The following is a 19,862-nucleotide window of genomic DNA, read 5'->3' on the forward strand; positions in this document are numbered from 1 at the left end:
GCCAAATTGAAGCCAGCTGTTCCGGGATTCCATCAATTGACCGGCTGTTCCCACAATCGTATACCATTGAAAAAACAGAGTTTTATCTATTTGAACACTTAATTATTAATAAAATGGTCGGTCGAAATGTAAATATAAGGAATGATTGTTATTGTTTGTTGTTTACTGGTGTGTAAACTGCATTTTTTGTACAGATATTTCAACATTTTAAAATATCTGGACAAAAAATGAAGTTTACACACCAGTAAACAACAAACAATAAAAATCATTCCTTAAATATATACTTTTAGTCTAAATATGAGCAGGTGTGCAAGTGTTGTGACATAATTCCAGTAATTCATAAATGAAGGAACTAGTTGAATCATCAATAGCTGATTAGCATATTAGTCAATAAGGCCGAAAACTTGTGAACATAGAAAGTCATATTGTACTGGGTAAATCATCAGTGACCAGGTAGCTCAATCGGTAGAGCATTCCCAGTTTAAATCCTGGTGACTGGCTGCTGCAGTTCTTCATCTCCTATTATGATACATCCAGACGATTGATACTCAAGGGATTACTATCACTAACATCATAATCCACCCCTGGACTATCTCTTAGTAAAACTGGAGGCAGCTCAGCAACAGTGTACAGTTAAACAGCTATTTTAATGTGCATCAAAGGATCAAATCACATGGGTATATAACTATTCTATTAAGGAAAAATGACAAACAGTGCAATATCTAATGTTAGAAAAATCTGATGATTTATTAAATACACAAAATTCCAGATTAAAAGTATTGTCAAGGAAAAGGAAACATCTATACAATTTATTGTCTTGAATTAATTATATTTTTGTTATTTTTAGTTGTTATGACCAATTTTAGTTTTGAGTAGGCCTATCATTTTATCAAATCTATGGACATGATAGTAAGCAACGGGAGGTAACTCTTACAACAAAATTGGTCGTCCCACGTGATCACCTAAACCATTTTCTGTCAACAAATTGTTGTAAAACCTCGTGCAATGCCACACATGAAACTACACGGTCACTGATAATAAAAGTATACTCACCAGGAACTGTGGCTCTTGGCGAGTACAGGCATAAACATACATGTCATCTATAGTCAATACAAGTCATAGTCAATGTCAATACTAAATATATACGTAATTCACGTGTTAACTGGCTGGTGCTGGATTCAAGACTGGCGAGATTTGTCAACTACCTATCGGACGCACACAGATACCCGAGGTATCCCGAATAACAGCGGCATTCCGATAATTGAGACAACTCGACCAAACCCTGTTTCACTACACTCTTCCCCGTTTTAAGGTTCCTCCTTCATCGGAAGCTAAGTATAAGCTCCCAACGTTATTGCCTGTTAGATGTTGTATCCAGGAGTATTGAGTATGACCTCTGACCTTGTGACAGTCCGCATATATATAATTATGTCTCCGCGCATAACGATGATAACTAATGACATGAGACATCATAAAAAAGTATAGCTTCAGCTCACAACTATACAGCGGCATGAAGCTAACCAATAATGTGGTTTTGTAGATTGCATGCTCCAAGACTTCTGCTGACCAGCAGGAATTCTGTTGTGTTGTTGCACAGTTCATTTCTTGAAACAGGTGCTTTCTACAATACCATTATCCATGAAGGTGGCATGGAGTCTTTGGCTTTAACACTTTAGAGATAATGCTGCTACTTAGATAATCCTGAATTCGAGCATTTTCTCCAAGTGCCTTTCTCCCTCTCCCACAAAATTGGTGTCAGATGGATCTTCTCTAACATGATTGGAGCCTGCTTACCGTAATTACAACCGCAAACATAGCCCCAACCTTTCACACCAGCACCGCGCAAATCAAATTCCTGTGTAGACCAAACTATTTATCAGGAATTAAGAGTAAAATCTGACTCAATGTTTGGGGTCATGTTGATCATGATCTTACCATGGACTGATGCTGGTGTCTTGTCTCTTGGGGGAGGTTTTAGCTGCTTGCTGATCTGGGCTCTGATTTTAATGACTCCAGAAGGCGCAGCAGAGATTGGAGATCAGCCTGCATGTGTTCCAGGCGTTCATCCAGGCTGTCTATTCGTCTGTCTATTGTGGGATCCTTGGATTGGTCTAGTTGACAGATGTTAGCAGTGGGTATCCTCTTGCTTCCCCCGTCTGATTCCTGGCTGCTGGACAGAGAAATCTCTGTGTCTTTAATGCCATAAATCGACTGATGGTTAAACTGAAACTGTTTTAGCTTGTTTACCACCAGCTCGACAGAACCTAGATTGAGGTTAGCAACATATTGTCCTGCGTCTTTGTCCATGCAACCATGGCAGATACGTTTGATCGCCTGGCTCATCATAAACTCTTCAGGTAAGTTAGGGTACGCTCGTAATGCTAACTGCATCACCCTATCTGTCCAGTCATCAATGGATTCGCCAACATTCTGCTGAGAAGTTGACAGTTGGTCTTGTGCTGTGTCCGGTGACATCAGACCTCCGAACCTTTTCTCCAACCTCTGTAGCAGAGCATTGAACCCAAGACTCCCGTCATGTTGAACTGCTGAAGCATAGAAGTCGCTGGCTTTGCCTTCTAAGCTCCAACATAGCTGGTCTCTCATCTCGTTGAGGGTCCAGTTTCTTGCCTCAGCATACCTCATAAACTTGTATTTAAAGCCCACCCAGTAATCGTCACCGTTGAACTTTAAACCTTTTGGAGGGGTATCATCCAGAGAGTCTGAATCAATCCCATCTGGGGCTTGCTGTCCATGTGCAGGTGCTGGCTGAGGTTGATATTGGACAAGACCCTCAAGTTGATCATATAATTCCCCATGAGGTTGATCTTGTGTTTGGTCTACATGCTGATCTTGGGTTGGATCTCTTGGTTTGTATCCAGGCTGACCTTGTATCAGGTTCACTGACTGTTCTCCAGGTTGATGTTCCTGTAGTACCTGAACTTGGGTTGGTAGCTCACCTTGGGTTGGTAGTTCACCTTGGGATGACACTTGATCTTGTTCAGGAGTCATCTGACCTTCAGGCTGATATTGGCACTGACCTGGGTATTCAGCTTCAAGTTTCCCTTGGTGCTGACATTGAGAGTGTACTCCAATTTGACCTTCAGGTGGAACCTGACCTTGGGGTTGTCCTGGACGTACATCTTGAAGATTTCCTTGGAAGTGATCATAGGGTTGTTCTCCAAGATGACCTTGAGGTAGAACTTGTCCTTGAGGTAGTACTTGACCTTGCGGCATCAGGGCTGTATATCCAGGCGGTGGACTAGGTGTTGGATATCCTGGTGGTGGAGGCGTGGGGTATCCATAGTTTGGGTACATACCTGGCCAGTATCCATTGGGGAACATCTGGTATCCATGAGAGTACCCTGGTGGTGGTTGTGACATGTATGGGGGTTGTATTCCACCATACACGCCATTAGGCCTGGACATGCTCAATGGGTCAGTCGGGTACATACCATTTCCAGGTGGAACGTGATGAAAGTGCTGTCCCTGTGGCATATATCCCTGTGGCATATATCCCTGGTTACCGCTGTAAGTGCCTGGGTATATAGATGTTGGCTGCTGAGGAGTTGCCAAAAATGGATAGCTACTCACCGGCATACATCCTTGGTTACCGCTGTAAGTGCCTGGGTATATAGATGTTGGCTGCTGAGGAGTTGCCATTAATGGATAGCTACTCACCGGTATGGGCATGGGTGATGTTGATAAGTGCGAGACTTGTGGTATCACATCATTTCCATAAGGTGTAGTGCTAGCCATGACAGGAATAGTGTTCATCCTATCAGCTGTAGCTGGCTTCTCCTCCTCACTAATACTGAGCTGAAACCTGTATTCCTCGGCACCATCCATCTCATTATCATAGTCAGGATTGGGCTCAAAGTCCACAAGCTCCATTAATTGCTTTGGCACTTCAGTCTCCACTACCTTCTCTCTTACCCTAAGAAAAGACTCTGATGTGGCAGTCATTTCAGTACAACGTATCGTGTTACTCAAAAGAATGAACTTTAGAACACACGAAATTACACAGCAATGCGAAAAATAACTTGTCAAAGATTGACTAGCATTTCTCACAAAATATCAGCAAATTTTGGAAAAAATATTACTGAAAAAGCTATGTAAACAAACATTTATATCAAATATATAATATCTTAAGGGCTAAATTACAATTAATTAAGTGAACACCCAACAAAATGTAAATTGTCAAACAATGACAATCACAAACATGCCAAGAAATTCACTCAATAAAATACAAAAATAGCCTCAAGACATGAAGTTATGCAGACGAAATTTTCTGCACAAAAACAGCAAAAATTACATACAAAAATGAGCCTCAAATATCACTGTTTGTAAAATAACAAAACAGTGAAATAAATTTGCAACAGCAGTATACTTCACAAAAATTATCAGCGACACATGAAAAATCAAAATGGCGACAATGCACGTGATTTTCAAACTCGACAAAAATGCCAGGTCCGTAATTTGCGACGACGCCAATGTTGTAAAACCTCGTGCAATGCCACACATGAAACTACACGGTCACTGATAATAAAAGTATACTCACCAGGAACTGTGGCTCTTGGCGAGTACAGGCATAAACATACATGTCATCTATAGTCAATACAAGTCATAGTCAATGTCAATACTAAATATATACGTAATTCACGTGTTAACTGGCTGGTGCTGGATTCAAGACTGGCGAGATTTGTCAACTACCTATCGGACGCACACAGATACCCGAGGTATCCCGAATAACAGCGGCATTCCGATAATTGAGACAACTCGACCAAACCCTGTTTCACTACAACAAATTCTCGAGTTGGGGTCGTGTGACCTCATTCCCTACAGCTATTTCCGTGGAAAGGGACCATCTTCATACATTATGTAAGTCAGTGTTAGTTCATATTTACTTTACTATAGCATAATACATCTAAATAACATCAGTCCAAGAGATAAAACGGCGTTTTGCGGACCTGAACATCGCTGACCCAGTTCATTGTCAGGCAATTTGTTGTAAATATTTCGTCATTTTGATTTGCATATATCGAGACACAACTGTTTCATGTATTTTCTAATTGTATTGACGATACATAATTCGATGTTTTTACAGCCAAACATTACTGAAATTACATTCTGATCTCTATAAAACAAAATAACACAACAAAAATACAATAAATACGCGACTAAATCGGAGAATGTAAGAATGATTACCCGTTTGTGATATTCTGGATGTCGAACTCAAAGGCAGGGGGCTGGCATGTTTCTTGTGCTTTAAATTTATAAGCAACATCGCCTGTTGTTGCTGATACACATCCCGATGCCCAGATACCTAGAAACACGACAGTCCACACTTCCCATTGCCTTGGACGCCTGGCAGCCATTTTCATTTGTCATGTGTTCCCCGTCTCGTGACCGATGTAGGCGGGAATGTTTAAAAAGTTTTGGTTGAGTATTAAATATTGACAATATTAGCATAATCAAAGCTTAAATGACTTAATGTGCTGTATTTTTGTGCCAAAATAACCTTCTGCGCTAAAATTGACAAAATCTTTGATATTGCAGCCTAATTCAATTCAGTTTAAAGCAGAAACATATAAAGATATTGTGAATGGTTCTGGAAGAAACTAACAAAAACATGAGGACAAAATAAAAACTAATATGAAGTTCCTTTGTCCCGTTCTGAATTTATCACAGGTTTCATAAGTTGAATGAAATACATTTCTTTATTTTCTCTTTTTAAAAGATCTGAATTAGACATTTGATATATTGGTAAAATAAAAAAAAGTTATCATTACAGCAGACATATGAAAATGTTCGTTTACTGTTAAATATCTGAGATGGTCTGTTTTCGTTTGTTGTCGGTGTAATGTAACTCTCTTTCTCAATTCCATTCCTGCTAAATTCAGAACGGGACAAAGGAACTTCATATTAGTTTTTATTTTGTCCTCATGTTTTTGTTAGTTTCTTCCAGAACCATTCACAAAATCTTTATGTACCATGTTATGACGTAATCTTACTATGACGTCATTGTACTATGACATCATGTTTTACAAATAAAAGAATTCAAACCCCTGAAGACCTACATGAGCCGAGAAAGCGCTAGGGAGGAAAAAAACTGTTTTATAGTTGTGTTTTCTTTTTATGTATATACATATACAAATGTATATATGTATAACGTAAGGCCTATATAAGAGGTTTCTGTTTAACTCTTTGAGTGCCACATGCTTTTGTTTAGAGAGTGCCAAGTCCGAATAGACCTCTTTGAAATTTGAACATATATGACGTCGCAGCACAGGCGTCTGCTTCTGGTTTGATGAAAATATAATAACTTGTAACAGGAGAGGAGAAAATCTAGCGGCCAGATCGGGATTCAAACCCAGGACCCTCAGAGCACTAGCCTAGCTAGTGCTCTACCGACTGAGCTACCTGGTCACTGATGATCGACCCAGTCCAATCCCGCTACACTCCTCCCAACTTTCACGGAGTCTTCGCCCTCGAAGACATATGAGACCCTTCCAAACACCACCACCATGGGTTATTTATTTGGGCGCCAATTCTGTAACAGGAGAGGAGAAAATGTAGCGTCCAGACCGGGATTCGAACCTGGGACCCTCCAAACACTAGCCGAGTGCTCTACCGACTGAGCTACCTGGCCACTGATGATCCACCCAGTCCAATCCTGCTACAAACCTACCCCTACTATATGAACAAGGCGAGACACTCCGATACTTCAGCTGTGGAAATTCCAACACTATCTATAAGAAAGATAGATGCTCTAGTAATACACAGGGTTTCTAGCTATAGATCTGGATCCCCAAACGATGTGGGTATAAGTGTGTGATTTACTCTCAAATAGTCCCATGGCTTATAATATGATGTCACCAAATTAAATTATGTCAAAATATGACATCACAATTATCAGATAGTGGGACTTATCATTAAACTTGACCCACATCATTTTGGGATCTAAAATGTATAAAATTTACTATTGAGCTACCGGTCTATCTGGTTACTTAATTTTCTCCTTTCCTATTACAATCTAATGACACCAACAAAATACCCAATGTGGTGTATATATATATATAAGGCTCTCGAGCTTCTGTGCCATTGAGGGGGAAGACTTTGAGAAATTTCAAAGGAGGGAGGAGTGTAGCAAGACTGGGTCTAACATATGCGTCTGGCTAGTGATTGAAGATCCTTGGTTCGAATCCTGATCAAGCTTTAGTGTTGTATAATCGGCTAAAAAATCATAATCGATCATCAGTTGGAATCGGATGACTTATCTGATCCGATAATTGGTTCAGTTAATCAGTTGGATTTTCATTTTATTTTGCTCTTCATGGCATAGTCTTAGGCTGTAAAAAGATTGTGCAAAAAATTTACCAAATTTTTCATTCCATATTTTGACAAGATATTGAGGGAATGATTAAATTAAGGACATGAGTGATTCAATCAGACTATATTTTACTGTTTTAAAGAGGATTTTCTTTATTTACAATGAGTTTTATTAATCACCCGATTAATCGATTATGAAATATTTGAATCGATGATCGGATCAGTTGAGGTTCATCTAATAATTAATCGATTCTTGCCGATCATCAGTACAACACTATCAAGCTTATAAGCTTCTTTCATGACAGGTCATTTTTCTGCTTCTATTACATTTAATTGGTGTCTGTTTGAAGCATTGGAATAAATACACTATAGCTAACAGAGGGATACCTGAACTTAGGTTGAATTTTGTGTTTGAGTCATTAAAGACCAATTTGTACAATTGTAGATTCGGTACCGTAGAGTGCTGACGACCAAGTAGCTCATGGTAGTATATCTAGTATATCGTTTGTTCAGAGTGTCTGCCTGGGATTCAAACCCCGGTCTCACTGGGCATTGATCTACTCCTACCATACATATTTCTAGTATCACTCCTTATTATTAGCTCACCTGGTCCGAAGGACCGAGGTGAGCTTATGGGATACCGCGGCGTCCGGCGTCCGTCAACAATCGACTTCTTCTCCATAACCGCTGGTCGGATTTCAACAAAATTTGACTGGTAGCATCCTTATGGGCTACTAACTGAAAATTGTACAAATGATGGGGCTGATCCCCCGGGGACCTGAGGGGCGGGGCAAAAAGGGGTCAATTTGGCTATTTCCATATAAACGACTTCTTCTCTGAAACCAAGCATGGGATAGCACCCATAATGCAATGGTAGCATCCTTATAGGGTGGGGATTCAAAATTGTACAAATGATGGGGCTGACCCCCCGGGGGCCTGAGGGGCGGGGTCAAATGGGGTCAATTTGGCTATTTCCATAAAACGACTTCTTCTCTGAAACTAAGCAAGAGATAGCACTCATAATGCAATGGTAGTATCGTTATAGGGTGGGGATTCAAAATTGTACAAATGATGGGGCTGACCCCCGGGGGGCCTGAGGGGCGGGGTCAAAAGGGGTCAGTTTGGCTATTTCCATATAAACGACTTCTTCTCTGAAACCAAGCATGGGATAGCACCCATAATGCAATGGTAGCATCCTTATAGGGTGGGGATTCAAAATTGTACAAATGATGGGGCTGACCCCCCGGGGGCCTGAGGGGCGGGGTCAAAAGGGGCCAATTTGGCTATTTCCATATAAACGACTTCTTCTCTGAAACTAAGCATGGTATAGCACCCATAATACAATGGTAGCATCCTTATAGTGTGGGGATTCAAAATTGTGCAAATGATAGGGCTGACCCCCCGGGGGCCTGAGGGGCGGGGTCAAAAGGGGTCAATTTGGCTATTTCCATATAAATGACTTCTTCTCTGCAAATAAGCATGGTATAGCACCCATAATGCAATGGTAGCATCCTTATAGGGTGGGGATTCCAAATTGTGCAAATGATAGGGCTGACCCCCGGGGGCCTGAGGGGCGGGGTCAAAAGTGGTCAATTTCCATATAAATGACTTTTTCTCTGCAACTTAACATGGGATTACGCTCATAATGCAATGGTTATATCCTTATAGGGTTTGGATTCAAAATTTTGCAAATGATGGGGCTGACCCCCCCGGGGGCCTGAAGGGTGGGGTCAAAAGTGGTTAATTTATGCGAGGTCAAAAAGGTCAATTAGGCTACTACTTTCATATAAATTACTTTGTCTCTGAACCTATGTATTGGATAGCATATTTGTATGGTATCAATAGCATCATTGTATGGTTGTGATTCAAAATTAAACTTTGGGAGTCAATTTTGCTTATTTTTCCAATTGTCAGAGACTCAGAGTCTTGTGATAATTACTAACAAAAAACCAGGTGAGCGATACAGGCCCTCTGGGCCTCTTGTCTATTATATTTTACCAGTAATCTTTTGGCAATTGAAAGCATTCTTTACTTTGGGAAAATATATGTTAAATACTGGCTTAGTCTTAGTCCATGTAAAAAATATTAAAGAATTTTATGTTTACAAACAGGATAATGTAATTCGGTCAATTGGTCAAACTACCTGTGTACCCAATACATAATTAAGGCTAATTTATAGTATAAAGCAAGTCAATATCATGTGCACTGATCATGAATATAAAACTCAGTCTCCAAATTATTGAGGCTGCAGTGATGAAGTGGTTGAGGGGTCCTATATTTGGGGGTTTGACTTTGAAATCCACATGATGTTCCAGTCAGAATTTCGGCAGCTGGTACTGACATTTTTTACTTACGGTAACTAACTCACTCACCCCTTGTCTATAATGAACTCTCCCTCTATACCGAAAAGAAGAATCCAAATACCCGGTATATACGTTTTCAGGGGGCCTCAGAGAATGTAATGAGTTAATTCTAAGTCAATTTAATTTTTGAAAATGTTTCAAAATTATGTATATATATAAATGATATATACCTGTATATTTCATTGTTAACAGCATGTTATTTTAAGTTTGAATATAAATGATTATAATATCATTAAATAAGACAATAGGTATACATACTTCCTTGAAAATAACCTGATAGTACTCAGTTGGCCTGAATAACTAACAATGTAATTGTATTATAGGATTGTTGGCAATTGTAGTTTTTAGCTTAGAAAGAGCTTAGGTAAACCGAGAGAAAGGTTTCATTTGTACACACATGTGCTTTATAGTGTATTATGACATAAAACTCAGGTGTAAAACTCAGGTGTGTATGCTGGTATGTATACAATATTGATCACCACCACAGTCAACAAAAGGACACCGTAAGTACTCGTATAACCATTGACGTATTCACTTTTTTCTGACATCAAGACATTTCATTGTATTGGTTCGGTGTAGGAAGCTAACAGTATATGTACTAGTGTTTTTCTAGATCTGTAAATATTGACAGTATTTTAACTCCTTGGTCTCCTCCTTTCTGGTGATATTTTTGTTATTGAAGACATAAAGATCACTAGAAGATACCTACAATATTCATCTGTAAGTACAATATACAAATACAGATCTTTTTATGCTTTTATCATGATATTGGGATATGTATATAGATATACATGTTTAATTATATATGTCCCGTTATGGAATCTTTGATACATGTATGATATTTAAAGGTGCGGTTATAACTTACAGAAATTTCTTGTTTAATTTTGGAGAACATACAGATACTTAAAGATGATCCACGGCTGACAAATGGTATTTTTTCACTATCAAAAACAGAAGCAGACGATTTGGTATTTTTCTTCAGTTACAAAAGTTACTTACTTTACACCAATTCCACCATTGAAAAGGTTGAGCTTCTAATTTTACTTAAAGTTTAGAATATAAAAAAGAATTAATTGCATCCCGAAAAAATTCCCTGACACTATATCCTATATGGAATGAAGTACTGAATGCGCATGCACCAAAATCAAAACAAATTATTTCTATATTATTTTTTGTTTTAATTGATATACATATACATGATTAAACCCCAATTATTGTTCAAATGATGAGTATCATTTATGCTCTGTCGGCGGCGGAGCATCTTTAATTTGGTATATCATGTGCTTATAAAATTAACCCCTGTTAAGGAAACCACGAAATATGGACCTTGCAAATTCAAAGTGCTACATTATTTTTCCACAAAAGTTGACATTTTCGACCTTTAGCATGAATGGAACCTGACACAAACAACTTTGTAAGTGTTGTCCCAACAGTATTTACCACAAGCCCTCCACCTCGAGTTCTGATCATGAGTTGTGAGTTCCCATGTGGGGAAATTGCAAGGTACGTACTGACCATGGTCTGTGGTTTTTCTCTGGGTACTCTGGCTTTCCTCCACCAACGAAACTTGCATGTCCTTTAATTTAGTGACCCTGGCTGTTAATAATAATAGGACATTTAAAAATTGAAGCTCTAGTCAAGAGAAGACAACATATATAGCCTAGGAGTTTATCCTGAACTCATTTTCTGCCATGATAGCATCCTCGTGTGTATTAACTGGCACTTGACTTTGTTGACCCAAGTACAATATGTGATTCATTCACGTACACTATCATCTTATCAAGTGTAATTGCATCCGCTGTGGAAATTTTAATGATGTCAGTGGTGAAATGTCACAAGCCTGCAGTGTACATATTGTTTTTGTCGACGTATATATATACCTGGACAAAAATCTGTGGTGTAGGTTTATGATATGTCATTCTCTTGTACACCTAACCATTTAACTGTAATATACAGAGGAAGTGATATTCAGGAAGGAGAAAAGGAGAAGGTTTGTATATATTGTGATAGAATATACTGGTATATAGTGACGTTAAAGTGAGATTTTATCACAAACATTTGTGTGATACATTAGTATCAAATGTATATGTTATACCGAGGTTTAAAATCAATTGAAGAGGAATTGTTTTCTTTATTAATCCCTCAAAAAAGCTTGAGGCAGAAAAGGATAATTGATGACTGAGAAGGGGAAAAGAACAAAAGATCATGTAATCATGTTCTCACTGTTGGTAGTCGACAGTGTACATGTGTGAATCATCTTTTGGTTTTTTTTAATGAACCGACAATTGCATGTATTACACATAAAGTATGGATACTAAGTTGTTGGCTGTAATGTGTATTGTACACTATTTAGGACAAATCTGTTTCAAATATACTAATTCCGGTTTATTGTTTGAAAAACTAGTTAAGAATCTGATTCTTGAACTTAACCTGGTTTGATCTTGATAAACATTTGGAAGCCATGTTTGATTTTAAAGATGGTGTTCACAGGAAAAATAGTAAGAGCAAATGCCTTTATATAAGAAAGGTCTTACCTGTGTTTTACTGCAATATCAGAAAAAAAATTGTGTAAATGTGTTAAGATTACACTAAATATTTTTCATTGGACTATAAAGATATTTTTTTTTTTTTACTAGATTCCGTTTCAAACACCTTAAGCTTGAGCACTTTCATTTATACTCCTCTTATGGATTGTTTAGTCCACATTTCATCAATTTTTGTTGTATAGCCTGGCCCAGCACTATATATATTCATGTCCGCAAAGATATTATGGTCATAAATAATTCATATGTAATGATTCAGATATATTTATTGGCCGGATACAGAAATTTTAGAACTCATGATCAATACATACTTCAGATGTTAAAATATTTGACATCAAATGTAAATGCTTTGAAATTGGTTTTGACATCAAATGTAATTGATTGTAAAACCACAAATATATCCATATAATAGGTTTCATGCCCTTTACAACCCCTTGATCATGATCATTCATATATAACCATGCCATACTTTGGTGTGTACAAATATGCCTAAATCTTGGTATATGTTAACATTGACCAATTAAAATATGTTGCCAAGGCATGTAGTGGAAAAGAAAACTTTTGCTCAAATTTATGTACATTTGTATTTTCATGACTAATTTTCGAATGTTTGTATTCTTTATGTTGTAGGTGGTGCGTTTAGCCATAAGCCTAGTGATGTTTAAGATAACTGCCAAGTTTGTTGACGCTACCAATGGTGGTATGCGGATGGCTCACCGCGCTCTGACCACATACACTCGCTATGCATACTACTCGCTCACAGATAAGAAAGGGAGACCCTCGTCAAAGAGTGGGATAAGATCCTCAGAACTGTACGAACCTCGCTACGGATTGGATCATGACTGTCCAGAAGATTTTGTGCTATCACAGGTATACTAGCAAAGAAAGGTCTTCAAACATGTGTTGATAACATGATGTGTATGTCTATCCCAAGATTTTAATAATGGTAATAAAATTCTAAAATACAGCTGGTTTTTGTCTATACGAAATACAGCAAAAATCTATGTGGTTGCAGGATAAATGATATTAACAATGTACTTGATATTGATCTTCGGTTTCCAGTGGAGTGACAACCCGGTGCCTTACGCTATATACAGGACCATTGTGGCCTTCTATTTCTCCCTCATGGTATTCTACACAGCGTTTGGTGGTAACCTCGGCTGGAAGATCTTCATCATGCTCACGTACTGGTCATTCTATATCCTCACCTTCTGTCAGATCCTCCGTGCTGTCAATGTCTGGCATTATATCGCTTTAAAGAGGGAAAATAAAGGTAAGAACTTTGGTGATAATACTCAAAACATTTTGACAGTGTTCATAAGAAAATATCACTTAATAAATTTAATGGAGTGCACTTGTCATTGCTATCAATACAATATGAAGTGAACATGTATTTGTCAAACTGTAATTGTAGCTAGTACTTCATCTCTCAGGGTTATGGGATTTTAGTTGGATCAGTTGCCAGATACTGACCATAGGTTGGTGGTTATTCTCCAAGTACTCCAACTTCCATCCACCTCCTAAACCTATCACACCTTCAAATGGCCCTGGCTATGAATTGGGTTATCCACATTGGAATTCCTCCTAGAGACTCTCATGGAGTTCCAGGAAAGTTGGAGTACCTGGTGAACATAGTTTGAACTCAAAATCCAGAGAATACTCATGTATAAATAAACCTATGATAAAGTAATCTAAATTGAACATTTCAACTTATTTTCCTTACTTTAATATTTTGATTATGAAACTTTAACATGCATCTGTTGGTTTGCCACACTTTACAGATGTAAATGCAGAACTACGGAACACACCACGCATCAAACTCCAGTGGCTACTACACATTATAACTGCTGGCTCTGCTCAAATAGTGACCATCTTGTTTTGGACTATAGCATATGATGGTAAGTATATTCATATATATTGACAATGGATGGGAAACTTAGGACTTGGCCGATAAGAAGAACTTTATCACTAACAATACATTTCTGAAGACTAAAGTCATACTTTATTTTTGCAAATATGATGCACACTTTAAATAACATTATAACAATGAAATAAACAATGAAAAACATGTATTGTCTATAAAATCAACATTGATATTTGATAGTAATCCCAGGAACTAACATTCTATTAACAGCCAAATGTCATTTAAGATGGCTTCAGGAATGATAAAACTATCTACCTAACATTAGGCAAGGGAGATAATTCAGTGTTGATGCATATGCAACGGTCAACTTGATTTGTGTTCATCTTAAAAGGGAAGCCTCATGATTAGATAATCAGTCAGTTCATAAAAAGAAGTGATAATGAACTTCCAGAGGCAAAAGAGCTACAAACATTCTAAAAGTAGAATGTTACAAATCAAGTTGGTCTTGGACGACTCCGAGATGTGCACCTCGGTAATCCAGGCAGTTAGTACACTAATATTTATAACTATTAAATGATGTATTTCTGACCCAGAGTTACCGAGGAGGCTAGATTAGCAATATATTTACTAGTATTAATGCTTACTTGAATTTATTTTATTTTGCAGGATCTGGGTACACCTTGATTAACCTGAACAGCCATGGTGTAAACGCTGTGTTTGTGTTAGTAGATATGTTAGTTACAAGGACTCCTATCCGACTCCTACAATCTGTATACTTAGGTATATACGGCACTATATACAGCCTCTTTACAGTACTATACTTCCTCGCCGGCGGCACAAGCCATCAAGGACATCCATACATTTATAAACCATTAAACTATGGCGAAAAACCCGGTGTTGCCGTGGCCTACATCGTCGTTATAGCAGCGCTAGTAGCCCCTCTCATACACAGCATGATCTTCTTCCTGTATAGGTTTAGGGTATTCATTCATAGATTTTTGAGGACCATGGACAAACGTCATTCAATGACAAAAGTCAATAATTAAATGTTATTGGTAAATATGGTGTATATTTTTGACTTCCCTTTTCTGATTTTTCTTGCCTATTGGTGATTGATATAACAAACAAATGAGATTCCCTATTTTGAGTTTGCTTTTGCAGCATTATTTTTGTACTTGTGTAAATATTCCATATTTGGATATTAAATGTGCATCGTGCTCTTTTTTTTCCACGGCATCTTGAATTTCATCAAGTGAATTTGGAAGCTTAGTGCTTTAGTCGTTTAAATGTTTGATGTGTATCAATCTCATGATACTCGCTGTGTTGTGAATCTATCAACTGCAGCTGTATATAACACTCCATTACAATGGAGTTCTGCAGCTGTATATAACATTCCATTATAATGGAGTTCTGCAGCTGTATATAACATTCCATTATAATGGAGTTCTGCAGCTGTATATAACATTCCATTATAATGGAGTTCTGCAGCTGTATATAACATTCCATTATAATGGAGTTCTGCAGCTGTATATAACATTCCATTGTAATGGAGTTCTGCAGCTGTATATAACATTCCATTATAATGGAGTTCACACTGTATTTGCCATTGCAAATATAAAAAAAAAGTTAATTTCGAAAATGAAGCGACGCATAGGACAAAAAGTCTTTCAATACCCTATTGATGGTTTATTTTTGTGAGTGAAACATTTTGCAATTTAGACACAAACGTCAGCTTAGCTTCAACAAATTGAAATTTCTGGGATGGGAGTGTTTCTTTTATATAGGTGGGAGACATTTATAATGGCAAATACAGTATTACCCAAGGCTGTGGGGTAGGTTTACCTTCTGTTTTATTTGGTGCATTTGATATATTGATATGTAACTGACAATGTTACTTGATGTAAAAGCTTCATGTGAATTTGTGTGATTTTTGTCTTTCATCTGTGTATACATAATATTTGAGGGCACACTATCGTTGGAACAAGCTTCAAAACATTTCATGTATGTTTATAAAACATACATATAAAATCAGAAAACTGATTTGTGAACAATAGACTATCTATTATCTATATGTTACTATGGATACACATTCATATTTAAAATATACTTCTATAGCATTAGGAGTTATTCACATATAATATACATAAAAGACACAATATATAAGATATGAAGACCACATAAATTAGGAAATATTTTAACCTGCGTGAAAGAGGAAAAGAATATCATTTTATTGGAAATATATACATTAAATATATCATTTATTTAAAAGGAAAAAAAATCTGTCTTAACATGAATTCCAAAAAGCATATAATCTTTAGATATACAATTGTATTCATTCAGTATTTTATGTATAATTACTACATATATATATGACTACTGCAGTTTCTTTAATCTTGATAAGCATATTGTTATTATATCCCGGTACTGCATAGTAAATATTAGAGATATTTCAACAGCATTAAAGGAGGATTCTGAATTTAAGATGAAATATAACTACTGTTTACCATATATCTTCAGACATGTCTTCATTCATGGACCTTAGAATCAACTCAAAGCTAAAATTCGTCCCATTTCAACTTTGATGTGAAAACAATTTTTGCATATGTATGTATTTTGCTTAATGTTAGATTGATTTCAATTTTTCGATATCTAATTTAAGTTATCTTAAAGGGTAAGTTAGCTGTATTATTTTGGCTTGTTTCCTGAATGTTTTTGGTTTCAGAAAATTTGTGTATTCATGGTGGTTTATGAAAAGCTTATAACTTAAAATACCTATTTTGTATCCTAATCTATATATTGTACCATATTACTCAACTCAGTGTGTTTTTGCCATATCAATGCAACATATTTAGTCAAGTCTGAGATGTTTATTATTTGAGATTATTTTTTCCCTGTGTACTGCTGTGCTATTTGTAACAAAATATACTTTTACATGGTTTAATTTGACTGTGGAGTGCTCCATTTTGTCACACAATTATTTACATCTCTGTCTGGATGGATTTTATCCAGCTGTTATTGTAAAAATTTGTGAGCCTAGACTGTTCTGGCAAGTGTACAAAGATTTCTATATTTGAATCCATGGCATGAAAATGTTCCCAATATATGTAATCAAATACATCAAAACATAATTATACATGAAGTTAAAATAATAAAAAACCTACTTTAACTGCTTTAGCTCATTCACCCCTGAAGATATATTTAGACTCTCCTAAATCAAAGACTAGAACAGCCCATTATGAAATTTCAGGGGTGACAGTTAAAAAAATTCAGCAGTTTTGTAAAGATTCTAAACGTTCAGATTATTGAATCCTTTCTAGTACTTTTACACATCTTATTTAAAAAATGGTATTGTTGAGGTTTCACTATGTATACGCAGTAGTGTATCGGTCATGTATTTGTAGAATCTCTTTGTCTGAATTTTGTAAATGCCTACAAAACTGTGTTTTTGTCTTTGAAGCAAATATTTTGTTTATGTTTTGTCTTGAAATATTTTGCAAAATGACCCATAAATGTTAGCCCTCTGCATTTGTACCGAGCCTTTTTGGCAATTTAAAAATAATGACGAAGATTACCTTGATCAACCAGCACTGCATTTTATTATTGTGTAGATTACATGTGGAACATTAAATGATGCTAGCAATGTTAATCAATTCAAAAGAGGGGTAACAATAATCATTTAGTCTGTCTTGATAATAAAAGTATTCCTACAATTTTTGATCCAATAAGTGCCTAGGGCGATTATAAAAAATGAAGGGGTTCTTATATATATATATATATATATAATTAATTGGACCAAGTTGGTGCTAACATTTCACAAAATGATTGCACAGAGTAAGCCTTTATTCAATTTACATAAGGTTTTCATAGTTTCAGTCTTCGTGTGAGTGAAACTCAAGGGGTAGGGGCACTTTTTGGGTTGAATACGGTGATAACCATTTTGAAATTACGATACCAAGTAAAAAAAAGTATGCAGTAGCTGTATATCAGCTATAGAGAACAAGACTTTTACCGGTAATTACCTCCCTTTATCTGTGCATATGAACTGTGATTTATGAACTTGTGTCAATCTTTTGTGAATTACGCACATATTGAAGTATAATACAACAGTATTATCAATGTAAGCATGTACATGCCAATGTATACAGTTCTTTCATAAATATGTGTATATAGGATACAAAGATTGTCCTAGTCGTGCCAGTAAACTATTGCCAAACCTTGTATATTTGGCTGATTACAATTACCACCAGTGCTTGTATTGACTATTGTATTGATTTATAGAATACAACAATGATGTTTAAATGTTTATTGGAATGGAATAATAAAAGTAAAATGAGTAAATAGATTTGTTTCTGATATTTTTCTTCGCCAGAGATAAAACGTTTGTGACTTCTTGTGTATGCCTTTTGTCATAGATAAAGCCATATCTACTGATACTGGCCCAAAGGCTACAAAGTACCTTCAAATAATTGACCTTGGCCATTTCATTGTCTTTTTGACCTAGAACTATTTTATTGTCATTGACCTTGACGTAGCTGCAATGAGTAGCTCTGAACGACGCACGGAAATTTTCTGAGATGGTCGGTGTCAGAGTGGAGGCAGGGTATGATTATTCGTTGTAAACTTGACCTATTCCATTGTCAGTGTGCCCTTGACCTATTTCCATTGTCAGTGTGCCCTTGACCTATTTCCATTGTCAGTGTGCACTTGACCTATTCCATTGTCAGTGTGCCCTTGACCTATTTCCATTGTCAGTGTGCCCTTGACCTATTCCATTGTCAGTGTGCCCTTGACCTATTCCATTGTCAGTGTGCCCTTGACCTATTCCATTGTCCGTGTGCCCTTGACCTATTTCATTGTCAGTGTGCCCTTGACCTATTCCATTGTCAGTGTGCCCTTGACCTATTCCATTGTCAGTGTGCCCTTGACCTACTTCCATTGTCAGTGTGCCCTTGACCTATTCCATTGTCAGTGTGCCCTAGTCCGCTAAACCTGCCTATATTATTAGGCTTTTTTAATTTTTTTTTTTTTGCCTAATATATAGTCAGCTCGCGGTACCTCTTAAAAATGTGAAATCGTAGGCCAGATTTGGCCTACGCTACGTCAGCGGCATATTTCTAATATATCGTCCATGCAATGCCGGGAAAACGTACACATACCTTTATATTGGGATCTTATGTACTCCTTTGCCCCCATGTTACATCCCATTTATGAAATTAAACAACAGTGAACAATGAAATACTTCCGAGACCCTTCTATTTCACACATTTGTAATGGCCGCCGTATACACATTTAGTAGAGCAAACGGCAGCCAATCAACTTCGCTTCCGGTTTTATTTTAAAAAAACCACGTGTAGTTGAAAGATAAACAAAATTCTACCGTGCATATGCTACATGTATATGCAACGTGAATATCGCGAAAGTGATGCGGTACCAGCAATAGTCGTGTTCAATTTGAATATTTGACAACATGTCGTGTACGCGACCATGATTTTACTTTAAAAACTGTAACTGGCTAGCATTTTGTTTATCTTTCAACTACACGTGGTTTTTTAAAAATAAAACCGGAAGCGAAGTTGATTGGCTGCCGTTTGCTCTACTAAATGTGTATACGGCGGCCATTACAAATGTGTGAAATAGAAGGGTCTCGGAAGTATTTCATTGTTCACTGTTGTTTAATTTCATAAATGGGATGTAACATGGGGGCAAAGGAGTACATAAGATCCCAATATAAAGGTATGTGTACGTTTTCCCGGCATTGCATGG

General features: G+C 37.0%; 2 protein-coding genes across 4 annotated transcripts in view; one reads left to right on the top strand and one right to left on the bottom strand.

Annotated features, from left to right (window-relative positions):
- LOC138333938 (cation-dependent mannose-6-phosphate receptor-like) overlaps positions 1 to 5,412 on the bottom strand; it is a 27,195-nt gene extending 21,783 nt beyond the window's left edge. Inside the window, exon 1 of one of the 2 annotated variants that reach the window (XM_069282617.1) lies at positions 5,206 to 5,412. In XM_069282617.1, coding sequence (XP_069138718.1) covers positions 5,206 to 5,381 — 176 coding nt within the window. In that variant the 5' untranslated portion in view covers positions 5,382 to 5,412. Of the gene's footprint in view, positions 1 to 1,053; positions 1,933 to 5,205 lie in introns of those variants that run through there. The other variant, XM_069282618.1, reaches the window with a different exon arrangement.
- On the top strand, positions 960 to 18,437 carry LOC138333937 (protein rolling stone-like). 2 transcript variants are annotated; one of them, XM_069282615.1, is made up of 6 exons: positions 960 to 978; positions 4,799 to 4,878; positions 12,866 to 13,105; positions 13,298 to 13,508; positions 14,017 to 14,133; positions 14,766 to 18,437. In XM_069282615.1, the coding sequence occupies exons 3-6, from the start codon at positions 12,893 to 12,895 to the stop codon at positions 15,143 to 15,145; spliced, it is 921 nt and encodes a 306-aa protein (XP_069138716.1). In that variant the 5' UTR covers positions 960 to 978; positions 4,799 to 4,878; positions 12,866 to 12,892; the 3' UTR covers positions 15,146 to 18,437. The 2 variants fall into 2 exon arrangements, with proteins under 2 accessions (XP_069138716.1, XP_069138715.1); XM_069282614.1 differs by lacking the exons at positions 960 to 978; positions 4,799 to 4,878 and adding an exon at positions 11,526 to 11,682.
- Positions 18,438 to 19,862: the final 1,425 nt, after the last annotated feature.

This window comes from Argopecten irradians, chromosome 10 (assembly GCF_041381155.1).
Source record: "Argopecten irradians isolate NY chromosome 10, Ai_NY, whole genome shotgun sequence".
NCBI classification, from domain to species: Eukaryota; Metazoa; Mollusca; class Bivalvia; order Pectinida; family Pectinidae; genus Argopecten; species Argopecten irradians.

Bases quoted from the DNA above. Each gene is read 5' to 3' on its own strand.
- LOC138333937 (XM_069282614.1), top strand. From the start codon at position 11,605: ATGTCATTCTCTTGTACACCTAACCATTTAACTGTAATATACAGAGGA. The intron at 11,683-12,865 runs GTTTGTATATAT...TTTATGTTGTAG, and splicing joins AGGAAGGAGAAAAGGAGAAG to GTGGTGCGTTTAGCCATAAG. The intron at 13,509-14,016 runs GTAAGAACTTTG...CACACTTTACAG, and splicing joins TTTAAAGAGGGAAAATAAAG to ATGTAAATGCAGAACTACGG.